Source organism: Doryrhamphus excisus, chromosome 2 (assembly GCF_030265055.1).
Source record: "Doryrhamphus excisus isolate RoL2022-K1 chromosome 2, RoL_Dexc_1.0, whole genome shotgun sequence".
Classification (NCBI taxonomy): Eukaryota; Metazoa; Chordata; class Actinopteri; order Syngnathiformes; family Syngnathidae; genus Doryrhamphus; species Doryrhamphus excisus.
This window is the reverse complement of record NC_080467.1, coordinates 7,790,613-7,808,157: the sequence shown is the minus strand read 5'-3', so window position 1 is coordinate 7,808,157 and position 17,545 is coordinate 7,790,613. Positions and strand designations below refer to the sequence as shown.

The window sequence follows — 17,545 nt, the reverse complement described above, 5'->3', positions numbered from 1 at the left end:
TGTTTACATAGCCATCTTGGATCACGGCCATGATCAACTCTTGCCATATTTAGTTCGCCGATGGCAGCCTGTCGCACACATACATGACATGAAACTGGCCAAAACAATGGACTCTTGTCTTCATGACTTCTGTCCATACAGTTTTTCGACATTCCAAAGAACGAATACCACTAGTGGATTCAAGAAATAAGTCATCATGAACTTTAAAGATGGCATCCATGCAGGATGTTTCGGAGAACTTAGCCTGAAGAATAGTGTATTTCTTGTTCATATTTTTGGGTGTCTGGAATGAATTAATTGGATTTACATTATTTCCTTTGGAGAGAAAATTGCTTTTTCACATTTTAATAAGCAATATAAGGCAATGTAACATTTATTTAGCATTATTATTTGGGTTTACACTACAAGCTTGGCTCTTTTTTTTCTGAGCCCTTCTAGATTCTTCTGTATGAATGATCCATCTCCTATAGAATCCAAATCCTTTGACCCCCGTCTTTCCTCTGGCCAAATTGGATGACACTAATTAAAAAGTATAACTCAGGGAAAAGTTCTACTTCAACCTCATCGTCCTTGTCCTCTTGCCAGGAAGTGATAGAATTTCTGCACAGGGCTTCACTTTTTTACGCCTGTAAGCAAAACCTAAAAACTTGACCAAATGAGATGGAGTCGAAACACGCTGGTCTTCTCTTTGCATATGACATAAATGGGCAACTTTGTGTAGTTACCGTGTATAACGTGTTTGCTGATTATATAACCCAAAAAGGTTTTGATGTGCTGAAATCTTTCAATGGTTGCTTTTCATTCATTAGGTTACAATGAGAGCTTATATTGTTGCCAACGTCCAAATCCTTGTTATTTTTCTCTCACAAATCATTTTTTTTGAGTAGTCGTTGGCTGAACATCAAGTCACCCTTCGGCGAATTGCCTAGCGGGAGACCTTTTTTTATTGTACAGTACTCGCTTAAGTCCGAAAATCTGTTTTCTTTGTCTTGTAATGCCTTCAATCATTGAAATAATAATATATGTATGGCTGTTTCCATAATAAACATTCCTATGCGGTACTTCCATAGGACATATTCACGGGCCGACAGCCATACAATGGCGGTGTTTGCCATGCCTTTTGGCATGTGCTCACGTGTTTGTGTGCTGCTTGAGGAAAGGTTCTGGCTTGAATGAAGACGCCGGCGCTCTGTTGGTTCTTTTCTCTAATAGGCTGCCTGGCTTGAATTAGGCAGAGTTGGCCAAACATTGTAAAAGCGGCTACCGGAGACGCTAGTCAGCTGTAAGGTTCTTAACGGAGGGGAAACTTCTCACAAATTTACACACGTTGAGGCACTCGACCTTATATACCCAACCAAAATATAAAAGCAGTGCTTTGTTTTGCTCTCAGCTTTCACAAGGTGAACTCAATGAAACACAAAAGGTTGATCGCTCCAAAATATAGTTCACCGGTCTTTTTTCACTGGTTGTTAGACTCAGAAACTGCAACATTTTATTCAATAGTTATTTAGCTTGTATTTACTGAAAAAAATCTTAAATACAAAATTAATCCGATTTTATGGCGAGTCCAAAATCAGCAAATCTTTATGTAGATTTTTGGTGTGTGAGTCCGTTCCTAAGTAAAACCAGTTTTACCCTAAATCCAGAATAATATTCTTAATCTGTTGCTACAGACTAATCTAAAGGAACCATTCAAGTTCTAATTCATGTAAACATAACTTCATAGGAATTGGAGAGAATTGGATTATCCTCACAAGGGTCGTGGGGGGTGCTGGAGCCTATCCCAGAGGCGGGGTCCACCCTGGACTGGTGGCCAGCCAATCACAGGGCACATACAGACAAACAACCATTCACACTCACATTCATACCTATGGACAATTTGGAGTCACCAATTAACCTAGCATGTTTTTGGAATATGGGAAGAGACCAAAGTCCCCGGAGAAAACCCACGCATGCACGGGGAGAACATGCAAACTCCACACAGAGACTTTTGAAACCTGTTTTTTGCTGTGGACTGGGGACGTGTGTTGCATCAGCAGTCAACGTGCAGTAGCTAGTTTTTGCACGAGCACTGCAACCGCTTTAGTGGAACTTCTGCATCTTCGGTGGGCCGCAATCGGCTCCAGGTTTCTGGTGATGCAATAATCCACATAGAAAATTGACTGATGGACACCTAGGTGGTTTGGGCACCAACACCGGAAAGGTGGAAACCTGGTCTGAAGTCAGCTGGGATAGGCTCCAGCTCTCTGTTCACAGGATAATGAGCAGCTTTCTGGTGACAGGATAATACATCTTTGTGTGTTTAACGGAGCAAACTTTGATGAACTTTGCTTGCATGCTTTTTGGTAAACATATTAGCTGTAAAGAGATAAATGACTGCTTTATTATAGCAGATGTTCACATGGGTCGCATGTGTTTCCTCGCCAGTCACCAATCACGATGGAAGTTTATTTATTTTGAGTGAACCTGATACTGTTATGCGGCGTTATGCGGTGTCATATGCTGGGATCAAGATGAAAGCTTGAAAGTAATGACGGCAGGGAAAGCGAGGGGGTTGTATTGCAAAAGAATCTGTGACGTTTATGTTTGGAGCCTCTTGAAAGCAACAAAAATGGATGAATTTATGTTAAAAACACAAATTTTCCTTTATTTAGTCTGGAGGGGGGGTGATGGGGGTGTCAGAATGATAAAACTTTCTCAGCTTTGTTGTGAGATTTGTTGGCGTTGTTGCCATTCCTGTTGTGTAACATGTTGCTATTAAATAGAAGAGGATGAAAACACTTGAGGTTTTGGATGACGCTCCACATTTCGCTCTCATCTCTGCAAATAATATACCGCAAGCCAAATAATTTGCAGGAATCGCAGCTATTTCTAATAGCAAAATAGGCCGGAGATCAGAAAATTCGATTTAGAAATATTTGAAAACATTCTACTTGATTCTTTTCTTCTTCTTTCCTTTGAGCTAAAAAACAGTTTAGTCTTTGGTCTTTTTAGATATGAATCCTTCACTATAAGAACAAAGACTGTTCCCATTCCAGGTGATGGCATGACATGAATCTTTTATACGAGCTATTATATCATACACTTTTGCTTGTAGCGCCATAGCGCTAGCTTCGACCTGGAAACTGAAGTCGGCTGGGATATGTGCCATTCGTAGAAGAAATGGATTGGTTGCTAGTTTGGACGCGATGAAAAGGGACTGTTTTTGTTCAAAAACACAGAGTGGCTATGGAAGAGAAATCAATCTTTTATAGTAGCTATTATATCATACTCATACTTGTTTGTAGTCACAGCAGTTTTACTGAAGTTTTATTGTTTGCCCCTGAGTGAATAACATCCCCAATCACTAGTTTTGTTACTTTTTTTTGCACATGTCGATTGTTGCCGGGGCCCTTTAGCATTTCCAAACCAATCTGCCTGACTTACAACTTTGGATGGAGAGTCACAGGCAAAATTAATTGATCGTTTTCAATAAATCTTGTGGATAAGCTAAAAAGATGAACCTGCTCGATCACCTGAGAGTCATCCTTGCCTCACAAATAAATGGTGACCAATCTGTCAACAAGCTTGGTTTGAAGGCACAGGAAATGAAATATTATCCTCAGGACTTCTCCAGCAAAACATCCCCCTCCGTGTGTGTGTGTGTGTGTGTTTGTTGTTGTTTCCCAGAAATTGACACACTTCCACACAAGCCACCCCCCGTTGTGTTATGGCTGATTGTGCACTTGTTCTGATATCAGTTGTCCTGGGTGGCAATACCGACCCTCATAAAACACTCCGCCAAGGTTACTTGAGCTGCTGAGTGGCCCGTGCTGCTTGCTGGCACACCGTAAGCTAAGACCCATTGTTAGGCGACATGCTGATCAGCGCTGAGGTAAACACTCATGGAAGACGTTGTGGGCATCAGTACGTTGGGTATCCGCAACTTCGACATTGGAAGACTTGCTAAGTCGATTGGTAAAAATACATGTGACCTTTGAGGACCTTGAATCTACCTCATCAATCTTGTGTCAGGTAGTATTCAAAATTAATAGAGTTCTTGCTTTCAAGAGAAACCATCTCTGAAAAGATCTGTGAAGAACCAATGACAAATGACCCAACGACTCCAAAAAAGAACCATCCATCCATCCATCCATTTTCCTCCACTTATCCGGGTCCGGGTCGTGGGGGCAGCAGTCTTAGTAGGGAAGCCCAGACTTCCCGTTCCCCGGCCACCTCCTCCAGCTCCACCGGGAGGACACCAAGGCATTCCCAGGCCAGCTGTGAGACATAATCCCTCCAACGTGTCCTAGGTCTGCCCCGGGGCCTTTTCCCGGCTGGGCATGCCCGGAACACCTCACCAGGGAGCCTCCCGGACGCCTCCAAAAAAGAAGCTTACCACATAAAGCTGCCTGAAGACACCTTCCAACCCACTTATTGCCCCCCTGGGTGGTAGCTAGCAGCTGAAGTCATAGACTCCAGCTCCCTGTTGTCAGGATATTCCATACAGGAAATGGTTTGGAGTGGCTGCTAGTTTAGGTACTAGCTACCAAATGTCCATCCAATGTTCCTCCCCTAATCCAGGGTCAGCAGTCTCTGCAGACTTTTTGATCCCCAACCACCCTTTCAGTTGCAAGACATTCTCCTTCCAGTAAGTCCTGCTCCTGGCTGGGCATGCTCAGAACATCTCACCAGGGAGGCATCTGGACGAGATGCTAAAGTTGCGTCAACTGGCTCCCACATAACCAAGCTGGATACCTCAACTCCTTGATTTCACAGAGAAATCTGTCCTGGAGGCGGGATGGCAGTAGTTATATCTCTAGGACATTATTCGTTTTTCTGAGATGCAATCCATCCTTCCTTTTCAGTCCGACTCTTTGGTGACCATCACCTGTGCAAACGGCAAGTGGAACAAACAAGTGTCGTGCGAGCCAGTCGACTGCGGCCTGCCCGATAAATACCACGTCCACCCGGCCCACTTCAACTTCCCGGAGGGCACCACCTACGGCAGGAAGAGCACTTTCCAGTGTCGTGAACCTGCCCAGCTTGTAGGTGAGCTGACTGCCTCGCATGGATGTTTATTTTCAGGACTTGCCCTTAAAATACCGCAAGGTTTGCTGAAAACACACAAGCTTAAGTGCAATCTATTGCTTCCCTCTTGGGAGAAAGCCCATGTCTTCTCTTACATTGTTTTCATATTTAAACTTTCATGCACATTAGGATCCTGGTAAGCTATGCATCTTTTAGCATCACATTGGGGGGATACAAAGAAGATGACATGACTTTTACAGGCTACTTAACAACTGAGCGCTCCTTCAATCCACACCTTTTCTTTTTATAGCTTACTAACCTCTCAAATCTTATGTTCCACGTGTCTTGGCCAGGTACAAACAACACTCTGACCTGCCTGGAGGATGGTCTGTGGTCCTTCCCCGAGGCTTTATGTGAGCTTCGCTGCCCAGCTCCTCCGCCGGTGCCCAATGCCGTGCTGCAGACCAAGCGCTGCAACGAGACGGGCCTGAAAGTGGGGACGTTGTGCAAGTACAAGTGCAGGCCGGGCTATCATGTGACTAATAAACCCAAGAGGTAAGCGGCTTGATGGCTAAGCCCAGGGGTCGGCAACCTTTACTATGAAAAGGGCCATTTTACCCCCTTGCCCACTGAAGAAAAATAGCCTAGAGCTGCTAAACCTAGGTTTAAAACAAGGTCTTATAAACTCTAAGGAGAAAATAGAACAAATAGAATGTGTAGCGGATGCCAACTATTTGGGTTATCATGGTTTCGTCTTGGTTTCTTTTAGCTAGCGACAAACAATTGGCTCACATTCTGAGCCAATTATGAGTCTCCCACGGTTTTGGCAAATTTGGAGGGAATTTTGGGGTATCAAAGTAGTTCAGATAAGAAAAGACGAGTTGATTAAGTACTCTTGCTAGTATTGGAGATAAACTTACATAAATACATAATAAATACATAAATTACTGTAAACTTCCATTATTTGTTTATACTGGCGTAAACAAGTTCCAATGCCGCTATTTTGTAATGATCTCTAATTTATTTTTTAGAAATGTCACATGACATTTTTTCCTCCATGTTTACCTGTGTGAAAGAGAACTGAAAAGCATCATCCAATCACCAGAACTCAGCCAGGATGCATTCATGGTCGCACACAAAGTTGGATTTTTTTAAGTCATGACAAAGACGTGCATTTTCCCTACATGGGGTGTTTCAAAAAATATTCGAGCATTGCAAAGGGGGCCACAACAAAGAAGCTGAAGAGCCACATATGGCTCTGGAGCCGTGGGTTGCTGACCCCTATTTATGCTATCCCACCTTGTCCCATGTTACAAATCTAAACCTGTCTTCAGGCGTGCGTTTAAGCGGCAGTGCACGGAGGACGGCAGCTGGCTGGAGGGTGCGTGCGAACCGGTCACCTGTGACCCGCCGCCCCCCATCTTCCACGGCTCCTACCACTGCACCGACGGCTTCCGCTTTGACAGCGTTTGCCGCCTCAACTGCTCGACCGATGCCGCCGGTAATAGCGCTAATGCCGTCACAGGAGGCTCCGCCCACACGGTGAGGCTGCTGCACGCTCCATGCAAGCAGGTCTGTCCATATCTTTCCTCTCTTTTCCCTCTTTCTCATGATGACTTTTCGTTTTATGTATGTGTGTCTCCTATACGTCATTGTAGACCTTACCTCTGTCCCTTCTCTGCTCTTCTTAATGTTTTGGAGTTGTTAGGCTTTAACAATATATGTCTTAATATAACATAAAATAATTGAAAAGTAAGACAAATATACCTAGAAATGAAAATCTGTGCCTAGTCCATAAAGTCCTTAAGCGTATTTTGGTATAAGTTATATGAGTTTGGTGTGGAGGAACTTGGCAGCTGTAACCGAGATGTAAACATGGTTGTTTTGGTGCTATAAATAGTTCATGATAAGATCCTTACATAGAAATTGAATGAGGCCCAACACGCTTTTATCAGGTCCTCTTCTCACAATGCGTTCAGGTTCCCCTGCTCCCTTCGCCCTCCTCAGTTTGATGCCTCTGCTAATCAGATGGCGATTGATTTCCACGACAGGCCACAGAATTCTGAAATGTATACAGCTTTTAATCTACTCGGCCTCTCAGGCCTCACAGCTCGGACGCCTGCTAAAAAGTTGGATTGTATTTCGCTGTCTCTTTTTGCAAGGGGATGCCAGCGTAACGTGTCCTTGCTCTGCTAGTTTTGATGAGCGTGTCCATGTACGTGTTATATGCAGGGCGCCGGCTCCAATGTGATCCGCTGTAGGAAGGATGGAAACTGGACGGGTTCATTCCGTCTGTGCCCCAACAGCAAAGGCCAGTGTTCTTTACCTCAGAATCTGCATTACAGCCTCCAGTACTCATGCAAGCGAGGACATGGCATAGGTGGGTATAATGGCTCGTGTTTTTTACTACTATTTCTTATATCAGGTGAGAAACAAGAAGATTTCAAGGCAGGCGTAGCTTCAGAAAACTCAACTGGGCCACACTTTGAAAACCCTGACTTCATCCCCATAGATTGCATGGATTACCCTCAAAGTACTTAGTGCGCATCAGTTACAATTAGCACAGACCACCGCCAAGGCCAAACAGTGTTACTTGGAGATTCAGAGTCTTGAACCAGTCATGATGTGCTATATATATCACTATATTGACACTTACTATGGTACACATTATGGTAATGGTAATGGTTTTATTTCATTTGAACATGCATCAGATTACAATTGAATGCATCCCATAATTAGTTCACAGTTCCACATGTCCAAAAGGAGTAGGAAGAAGCTTAAAATCTTAAAATCTTATTAAATCCTACCCCTCCATCTGGTACTTTTACAATCAGTAACTGTATCATTTGTTCACTTCCTGCTTTCCATAATACAGTTTAAGGTTTTTTTTTTGTTTTTTTTTCTTTTTTTAATAATGTACCTCGTACCGAAGTATGAGGTGATATGACCATACAATGACATAATGTGTACCATAGTAACTATCAATATAGTGATATATATAGCACATCATGACTGGTTTGGATGTGATTAAGTCATTGTATGGTCATATCACCTTGTACTTCGGTGCGTGACAAAAATAAAATAAAAAAAACTTAAACTATATTAGGAAAGCAGGAAGTGAACAAATGTAACAGTTACTGATTGTAAAAGTACCAGTAATCTGATGCATATTCAAATGAAATAAAACCATTACCATTACCATAAAATTGACTAAAACTACTTGGCCGCAACCAGCAGAGGCGCTGTTGACTCCGTCTCAACTAGTTTGCTGTCTAAAGAAGTCATCAGCTATTCTTACATTGACTGTTGATGGGGGTTTCATTTATAAAAGGCTGCTGAACTAATCTAAATTCAAAATGTAAAAATAAGAGGAATTTTGAAGAGCAAGAAAGAAGATGGTAGCCCTGACCTAAAAAGTCCAAAATGTCAACCTGGCCTTCAAGTTAGCAAAACCTTTGATGTAAACCCCAGGGCGTGGTGGCTGACTTTGCTTTTCCGCAAACACAGGTGAGGAGTGCGAGCTGACGTGCCGAGAGAGCAACAACGACGTGGTGATCCTCCCTAGCAACATGACCGTGGAGGGCATGCTCAAGGAGCACTGGAGGAACCCACACAAGGTCAAGGTACGTCTTCCTGCCCGCCTCACCGTCCTGACAGACGCACTTGACAAAGCCTTGCGATCCACAACTCTTCCTTCAGGAATTTCCCGCATGGTGTCGACATCCTCGCTTCTCCGGAACGTGTGTGCGCCGCCCTTTTATGTCCCGCCACATCCAAATGTTTTGGTTAGAAACATGGCAACCCCTCAGACATTTTTGAGAACATGGTGCGAGACTCTAGCCCTAATATCGAGGTCTATTTTGGGGGCTGCGCGGACTAGTCAGACTAAATGTATTCATCCCGCTGAGGGTGAGTAGCAAAATAAAGTCATCCTAGAAGCAAAGAATCACTACAGCTACACTTTGTGCAACCCCCCTTTTGTTTGGTTTCAGAGTCACGCTGAGTCAGCAGCGGGCCGGGCCACGAGGACATTAAATGATCTGTTTTTCATGCATGTGCGTAATTGATATGATTTGTGCTCAGTGGTAAATTGAGACTCGTGCCTGTACTGTCGGAGGGCGCCGCAATGGACCGCATATAAAGTATACCGGAGTCCGTAAAGAGACGGCGGAGGAAGGTTGAGAGTACACAATTTCTTTTTGGTCATTTGTCTTTAATTGAATATTGATCCCAGTCTCTCAAATGTCCACATTTAGTGGAACTTAATGTCCAAAGACTCTAAAAGTCCTACATTTTGGCATTTCATCAAAAATAAAACAGGCCTTTGTTGGATGTGACGTCGGCTTCTTGCACGACTTCAGCTCTCTGAGCATCAAAATTAGAAAAATGGACGTGTTCAGAATGCTCAGTACAGTAAGGCTTATGAATAGTACAAGAGGCCAAAGATGCATAATTGGGTAGAAAAAAACATACATAAGTCGCACTGTCACATTTTTTGCGAGTACCGTATTTTCCGGACTATAAATCGCACTTTTTTCATAGGTTGGCTGTTCCTGCGACTTATACTCCAGAGCGACTTATAAATGAAAAAAAACTGCTTATGTTACATAAACACTGGACACCTTTTCTGTTCATGTTATTTTTTGTGTAGCTGAATAAGCATTGTGTTAGCATATCTTACACCTATTCAGCCTGTTCTCTATTCTTTTATTGTTAGAACTTGCCTTCCAAGAGGACATAATGTCTGTTTTGGTCATAAAATAAATTACCCGCAAAAAATGTGACTTCTTAAGTGCGATTTATGTATGTTTTTCTCTACCTAATTATGCATTTTTGGCCTTATGCGGCTTATGCTCCGGTGCGACTTATAGTCCAGAAAATACGGTAATTTATTTTCCAAACTACTTGACCAAAACAGACATTACATCCTCCTGGAAGGCAAGTTCTAACAATAAGTCAAAAAATGCGACTTATACTCCAGTGCGACTTATGTATGTTTTTTTTTACCTAATTATGCATTTTTGGCCTTGTCCTCCTTATACTCCGGAGCGACTTATAGTCCAGAAAATACGGTAATTTATTTTGCAAACTACTTGACCAAAACAGACATTACATCCTCCTGGAAGGCAAGTTCTAACAATAAGTCAAAAAAATGCTACTTATACTCCAGTGGGACTTATGTATGTTTTTTTCTACCTAATTATGCATTTTTGGCCTTGTGCATCTTATACTCCGGAGCGACTTATAGTCCAGAAAATACGGTAATTTATTTTCCAAACTACTTGACCAAAACAGACATTGCGTCCTCTTGGAAGGCAAGTTCTAACAATAAAAGAATAGAGAACAGGCTGAATAGGTGTAAGATATGCTAACACAATGCTTATTCAGCTACACAAAAAATAAAAATGAACAGAAAAGGTGTCCAGCGTTTATGTAACATAAACAGTTTTTTTATGTATAAGTCACTCTGGAGTATAAGTCGCAGGAACAGCCAACCTATGAAAAAAAGTGTGACTTATAGTCCGGAAAATACGGTATCTACTGACAACTGAGCAGTTTTAATCCATGTAGACTCAACAGCCGGGCACATGCATCATCCGTATCTCTGAGTTAGACCAGCATTTAGACTAGTGTTAAAAAGGTCACTAAAAATCAGTGTCAGGGGTGCAGGTTCACCCTGGAACAGATTTTATTCCCAGTCTTACAAAACACAAATGAATCAATGTTTGACGAGTTTCCCTTCGACTTTTGAGGTTCCACTGTACAGACACGTGAACTCAGTGGCACATTTGCCCCTCGGAGAGGACACTATAGGTAGAATTCACGTCAGCAAAACGCATATTCAATCTAGTTCTGCTTTCCCCAGTTGGAGGTTAATGTCGCCCACCTTAATAAGTGATGATGATTTATTGCTTTAAACCAGTTGTGGTTCACTTCTCACTATGACCCACTTAGACATCCCTCCTTCCCTGGTCTTTTTCTTGTCCCTCCATCGCTAACGACGCCCCCCCCCCCCAACACACCCGCCTTCCCCTTTATCAGCAAAATTAGCCTGTCGGGCTTCCAGTGGAATTATTCATTTTCTATATGACATTACGTCGTCTAAGGTGGCGCTGAGATGGGGATCTATTTTTATGTGGTATCAGCGCCCCGGGAGGCTTGGAAGAGGGTGAGGATCACATACATAGTGAGGGGTGAAGCCAGGCAACGATCATGGATTATCTTGATTTACGGCCCTTCTGAGAGAGGAAAAAGGAGTCGGGGAAGGGAGGGGAGGGGAAGGAGTTTCTGGATGACATCATCATTAGAGGCAAAAGTGGAATGTACAGTAGGTGCAGAAAGTTTCAAGATGAAATGAGGTGCTTCATCTCACCCCCCCCCCCCCCCCCCCCCCCCCCCCACATCCCAAGGTAAGCCGGAGGGGCCTTAGGTGCTGTACGGTCCATCCCTCCATCTTCTTCTCCTAAGCATCGATTTACTGACAGCACTGAAATGAAAAATAGCTTAGTTTGCAGCAACAAAAGAAATCCATGTCAACTGTGTTAGATAACGGTACACATGGGGGGGCTCTTATAGGGGGGGTATTATTTGAGGTCAGACAGTTATTGGGATGCATTGGATTTATAGTCCGACACTAGTGTTCTGGTGTGGAGGTCACACTTTGTAACAACATTAGAAATCATTTGGATTTGTCTTTATTTATTTATTCATTTTTAATTGATGGTTAATCGTAGCACGGTGTTAACTGGAGCGTTAACTTTTCTTCCTGTGATCGTGCCACTCGTGTGTGACGCCGGAAGTGAATACCTTCCCTGGCTGCTTTCTACAGTTAGCTATTGAGAAGTTACTCTTTCCATGCAGTTGACACATCCCTGCAATGCAACTGATGTAAACAGATGGAGAACGCTTGGTAGGCACACTGACAAACACTTACGGACACACAGACATTCCATGCACGCCCCCTTTGAGCTGCATTCTAAAGAAGAGCACAGTGGGATGGGATTCCACACATTCTAGGAAGATATTTGAGAACATTGCGCTCTTTACCTTTGCTGGTGTGTTCCTCCCGCTCAGTTCCTTGACCTCAGGCGTCGATCCCCGTGGCAAAGCACAGCTATCATCAGGTCATATCTCGTCAAAATCCATTCTTTTCGGTCATGTTCCGAGACGGCATCAATGAAAGGCGGGCTACATAATGAATGAGCAGCACATGAGACCTTTTCATCGCTCCTGTGCACGTGTGTTTGCTTTCACGTGCACGCTGCAGAGCAACTTTAGCCCGGGTCTCGAGGTTGACTTGTCAGGGTTAAAGGGCAAAATTCAAAACATCATAAATTGTATTGACAGTATACTTCCTGTTCTCAACTTCTTCATTAATCCAACCTTGTTATTAAATGTGTGTTGCAGAGCATTGTCTGTACAATGGGACTTAAGTGGTATCCGCACCCAGAATTACTCCACTGCATCAAAGGATGTGAGGTAAGACGGCTCCTCTATTTTTAGAGAGAAAACAGTTGCCTCATTTATAACATTAGCCACCCTCCAAATAACCTGAAAAATAGTACTAAAAACTACTACTAAAGAATGATAACAACATGTTAAAAAATGTAATTCTAATTCAAATCAATTGTAAAAAAAAAACAATAATAAGAACCACTGCTTTATTCACCAGTATAAAGCAACACTGGAAAGTAAATGTTTCATGGTTGTTTTTACGCCCCTGGGGTCCCCATACTTTGGAAACACAAATACAGTAGATAGCGGAACTCAAGTCTGTTTTCAACGATATCCATACCAGATATGCGATAACTAGCATGCATTAATAACCTGGCAGAATGAGGTTTGATACACGTCCTTTAATATCCTCACAAAGGCCAAAGTTTTAAAACATTCACCCATCCATCTTCTATGCCGCTTAGCCTCACTGGTGTCACGGGGTATGCTGGAGCCTATCCCAGCCGACTTCAACCAAGAGGAGGGGTACACCCTCGACTGGTTATCAGCCAATCGCACTCATATTCATACCTTTATCAGCCTGAAATATATTTATCAAATACTCATTTTATATGGGGATTTAACCTTTTCAAAGAAATAATAATAAGAAATAAGTTACATTTTGGTCTATATGTGCCCTGTGATTGGCTGGCGACCAGTCCAGGGTGTACCCCGCCTCTCGCCCGAAGACAGCTGGGATAGGCTCCAGCACCCCCGCGACCCTCGTGAGGAAAAGCGGTAGAAAATGAATGAAGTTACATTTTGTTACATGCTTCGAATGGGGAAATGTAGTGCCATCTGGTGGACAGATGTAGAAATTACAATTTGATAGCTAGTAGTCCAGATGAAAATATTAACATAAATGTTGTAATGTTGGCCTCAAAGTCGGGTAGTGGAGTTGCATCTTTTCCCCGTGCATGCGTGGGTTTTATCCGTGTTCTAACGAGAAAATGGATGGCTGGACATGAAGGATGCTATTATTTTACGTCAAATACACATGACATCACAAATGTTATTTTCATTGGGATATTTTCATAATATATGATAATTCTGTAAATAAATATTGTCCGACAAATTGCACCTACTGTTTTCACCGCAGCCAAAATGGGTTAAAAATAAAGCAAGTGAATGGCCCTCAGATGTCTTATAGAAATAAAACTGTCCTATTAATCTGTAGTCCGGTTGCTTTTAAAGTCTTAGTTTATTCGTAGGTCACACTGGGGTCACAAGATCAAACGCCGTCTGTCCTCGCCAAACATCGCAATCACGTGTGAAGGAATTCCCCTCGACTGTATGGAAGAATTATATTATGTGCGCACTTAAGACCAATTGGATATCCTCATTGTTAACCCAAGTGGAAAGGGTCGGGCCAACCCTATAAATCTCCTCATTGGAGCTCCTTTTTTTTTTAGTTTCTGTAGTGAATAGTTTATTGCATTCTCAGTTAGATTTACGATTCTGGTCCACCAAGGCCCCCAAAAAATCACATTAGAAGATGAAGGAAATGTAAAATGTATTGCTCACAGGAAACTACAATTAGAATGTTTACTTTGCTTAGACAGTTGCTATCTATTTAGATGACAATGTCAATAAGACAGCATAGAAGATGAACTTTTAGGACTTTTTGGAGTGTCCCATTAACATGCCGTCTTTTGGAACAGCCATTCATGGGAGACAACTACTGTGATGCAGTAAATAACCGAGCCTTCTGCAACTACGATGGAGGAGACTGCTGCCAATCCACTGTCAAGACCAAGAAGGTTAGACACACCATTCTATCTTTTTTTTTTTTTTTTTTTGAGATGACATGTTACCATTGGCAAGCCTTAACAACCATAAATAATATAAAGTGCTTAAAACATAAATATATTGGAGGCAGTACATTAAATGAGAACTCTAATGCCCATAAATTCAAGTCTTTACTCTCTGTAGAGTCATTTTAGCCTTATTGATGGTTGCCAACAATCATTATCAATACCATACTGGCACTTGAAGACAACTCTGAGTTCATACCCTGTCTGCAACAAAGTTCACGGCATGGAACTCTACTGATATCCCATAATTGCATTAACATCTGTGGCCATTGGTACTTTCCTAATGTACTTATTTTTCTTCACTCCACCAAAGTGGATGCACTGATGCATCACCAGCTGTTAGCATCCAGTAGCATTATCTACCTCTGCATGCGTTTTAAAATGTCGCTGGTGTACCGATCCTGTAGAAAACCCAACGCTAAAATGCTGATGCTACTTACCATTGAGAGACATCTTGAAATAACGTCTTCGGGATACAACACAACATTAGAAGCGGACATTTTAAAAAGATACATAGCCGTTTATTATCAACTCCTTTGATAAAAATAATAAAGTTGGGTTTGCAGCTAGCGGCACAAACCGGAAGTCCTTTTAAGCACTTGGGAGTGTGACCAACCACAACGGAGTGGGCGTGTCTGGAGGAGAGCGGTGGGTGCAATACTTTAAAACTGTTTTCGCAGGAAACACGAAATCCAAAGAAATCCATCTGAATAGGTGCAGATTCTGGAAGACCTATAAGGCTTTCTATGCTGGTTATTGTGTGTAGCTGCTCTATAGGAGTCCGCAACTCAATACAAAGGCCGAATAATGCGCATAATAGGTCCCCTTTAAAGTTTTTGCTGCGTATTGCGAAGTGTTCAGTGGTTGGTGTTCGTGTAGCGACAGGCTTCGTCTGGATCACACTTAGCAGTCGTTGGCAAATGGCGTGATTGCAAGTGTAGTTTAAGCTTCTGCGCTGCAACATCTGCTTCTCTGGTTTGGCCTCCGCTTCTGAATCTGGCAAGGGTCTTTAGTTGTACTCCTGGCATATCCATCTGTATGTCTGGCTGGATTTATACAGCAGTCTATGCGTCTCCCTGGATATTTCACTTTGTCTGACTGGGAAGCCTCTTTATTGCCTGTAGTGAATTAGGATGTACAAGAAACATCTTCAAGAATTCCACTTTAGTAATGTGCAAATACTGCAAGGCACATTTCTCTGGTGACTGACCCAAAGCATCGCCGTTGAAATGGAACAGGGTTTGGAAACTGCAACAATCTTATCCACATTACTTAATGTTGGAAGTGTGGTGTCCAAGGACTGGGAAAAATTAGGAAAAGCAGACTTACAGTTTCCCAACACGTGGCGTGTTTGTTCACAAGGTAGCCTCAAACATATGAATACAAATATATCTAAAAATTGATTTTCAGCACGGCCTCATGACGCCATACCGCATCAACAAAAGGCACTCGCTACCTAACCCCTGCTGCACCTATGGGGGGCTTTTAATCCTTCATGGAATCCCCAATGTTAGTTGCAAACCCCCCCCCCCCCCCCCCATTGTTCAACAAAAACTGAAATGTACGGAAACCAAGGTCATCGTAAAGAATATGTTGTAGACACCCAAATATTTTTACACGGCGGTCGAGTGGTTAGAGCGCAGACCTCACAGCTAGGAGACCAGGGTTCAATTCCACCCTCGGCCATCTCTGTGTGGAGTTTGCATGTTCTCCCCGTGCATGCGTGGGTTTTCTCCGGGTACTCCGGTTTCCTCCCACATTCCAAAAACATGCTAGGTTAATTGGCGACTCCAAATTGTCCATAGGTATGAATGTGAGTGTGAATGGTTGTTTGTCTATATGTGCCCTGTGATTGGCTGGCCACCAGTCCAGGGTGTACCCCGCCTCTCACCCGAAGACAACTGGGATAGGCTCCAGCACCCCCGCGACCCTCATGAGGAAAAGCGGTAGAAAATTAATTTTACATGGAAAAAGTCTGATATGCATGGTTGTCTTATATTCAGGTCAAAATGCCATTGAGGTTCTGCAGTCCATGGGTGGCGTTCCATGTTCATTTTCTCCCCTCATTTCACAAATAAGCATCTTTAAATGTGTGTGAGAGGGAAGGTTCCAGGCTGTGGGCTTTGAACCATAGCCTTTAGCTGTTTGCTTAGCTCACGCTAAGCCCTCGCTTCCTCTTGCACGTCTGGTGTGAGGGGGGCTATAGTACCACAGTTTACCGCTGAGGTATGCCTCATTTAAAGTCCAATCAAAAACAAGAGTCATGAAGAACCTTTTCAAACATAGGCTTGCAAGTGCACCTTCATCAGGATCGTGACATAACGTCAAGTTTGAAGACAGCGCCAGAAGAATCAAACATACTCAACGTCTGCCAAGTGTAATATTTATATGTATATAGCAAGCCGCCAATGTAATAAATGCCGATTTACATTCGATTTTTTGCTTGGAGGAGAATTTTTCGAGGACGTGGAAGACGGCGAGTCGCCAGCAGAGGCATTACATGAGCACGAACGCCCCCCGCAAGCAATTGGCTCGGGAAACTATTTTGTGCCTTTCCGTCCAAGCCACTTTGTTTGATTTTTTTGTGTGCACACTCAGTATGGACAGCTAACAGATCATGAGGAAATATTCCTGGATTTGACAAAACATGTATTGGATTACAATTTCAGACTCCCCCACTGCCCCCCCCCCTCCCCCCATGAGTTCTGGATGACTTGTTGTGTATTATTCCACCCCCAGGAGCTTTGAGGGTGTAAGGTCTACTTGCATGTAAGGTCACCTCTGGATCCAGCCTTAATAGTTGCAAGCTGTCAGTCGGCTTTGGCATTGAGGAGAGTAGGCAAGCGTATGGAGTAATGCCTTGTGCGCTAGTAGTCTCCCCCCCCCCCCCCCCCCTTTCCCCTCCTACATCCCAATTTTGGAAGGAATTCCTCTCTTGGATGCTTGGAGCAGTATGCAGAGGGCAGCAATTACATAGTTATATGGCTTGGCCCCTCTAAAACAACTTTAGCTAAATGAGACTATATGTTTTTCTGTCTGCTTTGGTGGTCGTCGGCTCTCTCGTTGCCTCCCAGTCTCTCTCCGCGCTGTTTACGGCTCTTCAGAGTCTGGCACAGGATCACGCTCAATACGTGATTTGTAACGTGTCATGACTGATGTTTGTGTCCAAGCTGATGGTCAGCCGCCGCCGGCGTTGACCACCTAGCATTTAAAGCATTTCATACAAC

General features: G+C 43.1%; 1 protein-coding gene across 2 annotated transcripts in view; it reads left to right on the top strand.

Moving 5' to 3' along the window:
- pappaa (pregnancy-associated plasma protein A, pappalysin 1a) overlaps positions 1-17,545 on the top strand; it is a 91,238-nt gene that overhangs the window by 67,197 nt on the left and 6,496 nt on the right. The window contains exons 15-21 of one of the 2 annotated variants that reach the window (XM_058065038.1): positions 4,848-5,031; positions 5,364-5,565; positions 6,345-6,552; positions 7,243-7,390; positions 8,518-8,633; positions 12,418-12,489; positions 14,166-14,264. In XM_058065038.1, coding sequence (XP_057921021.1) covers positions 4,848-5,031; positions 5,364-5,565; positions 6,345-6,552; positions 7,243-7,390; positions 8,518-8,633; positions 12,418-12,489; positions 14,166-14,264 — 1,029 coding nt within the window. Of the gene's footprint in view, positions 1-4,847; positions 5,032-5,363; positions 5,566-6,344; positions 6,583-7,242; positions 7,391-8,517; positions 8,634-12,417; positions 12,490-14,165; positions 14,265-17,545 lie in introns of both variants that reach the window. The other variant, XM_058065037.1, reaches the window with a different exon arrangement.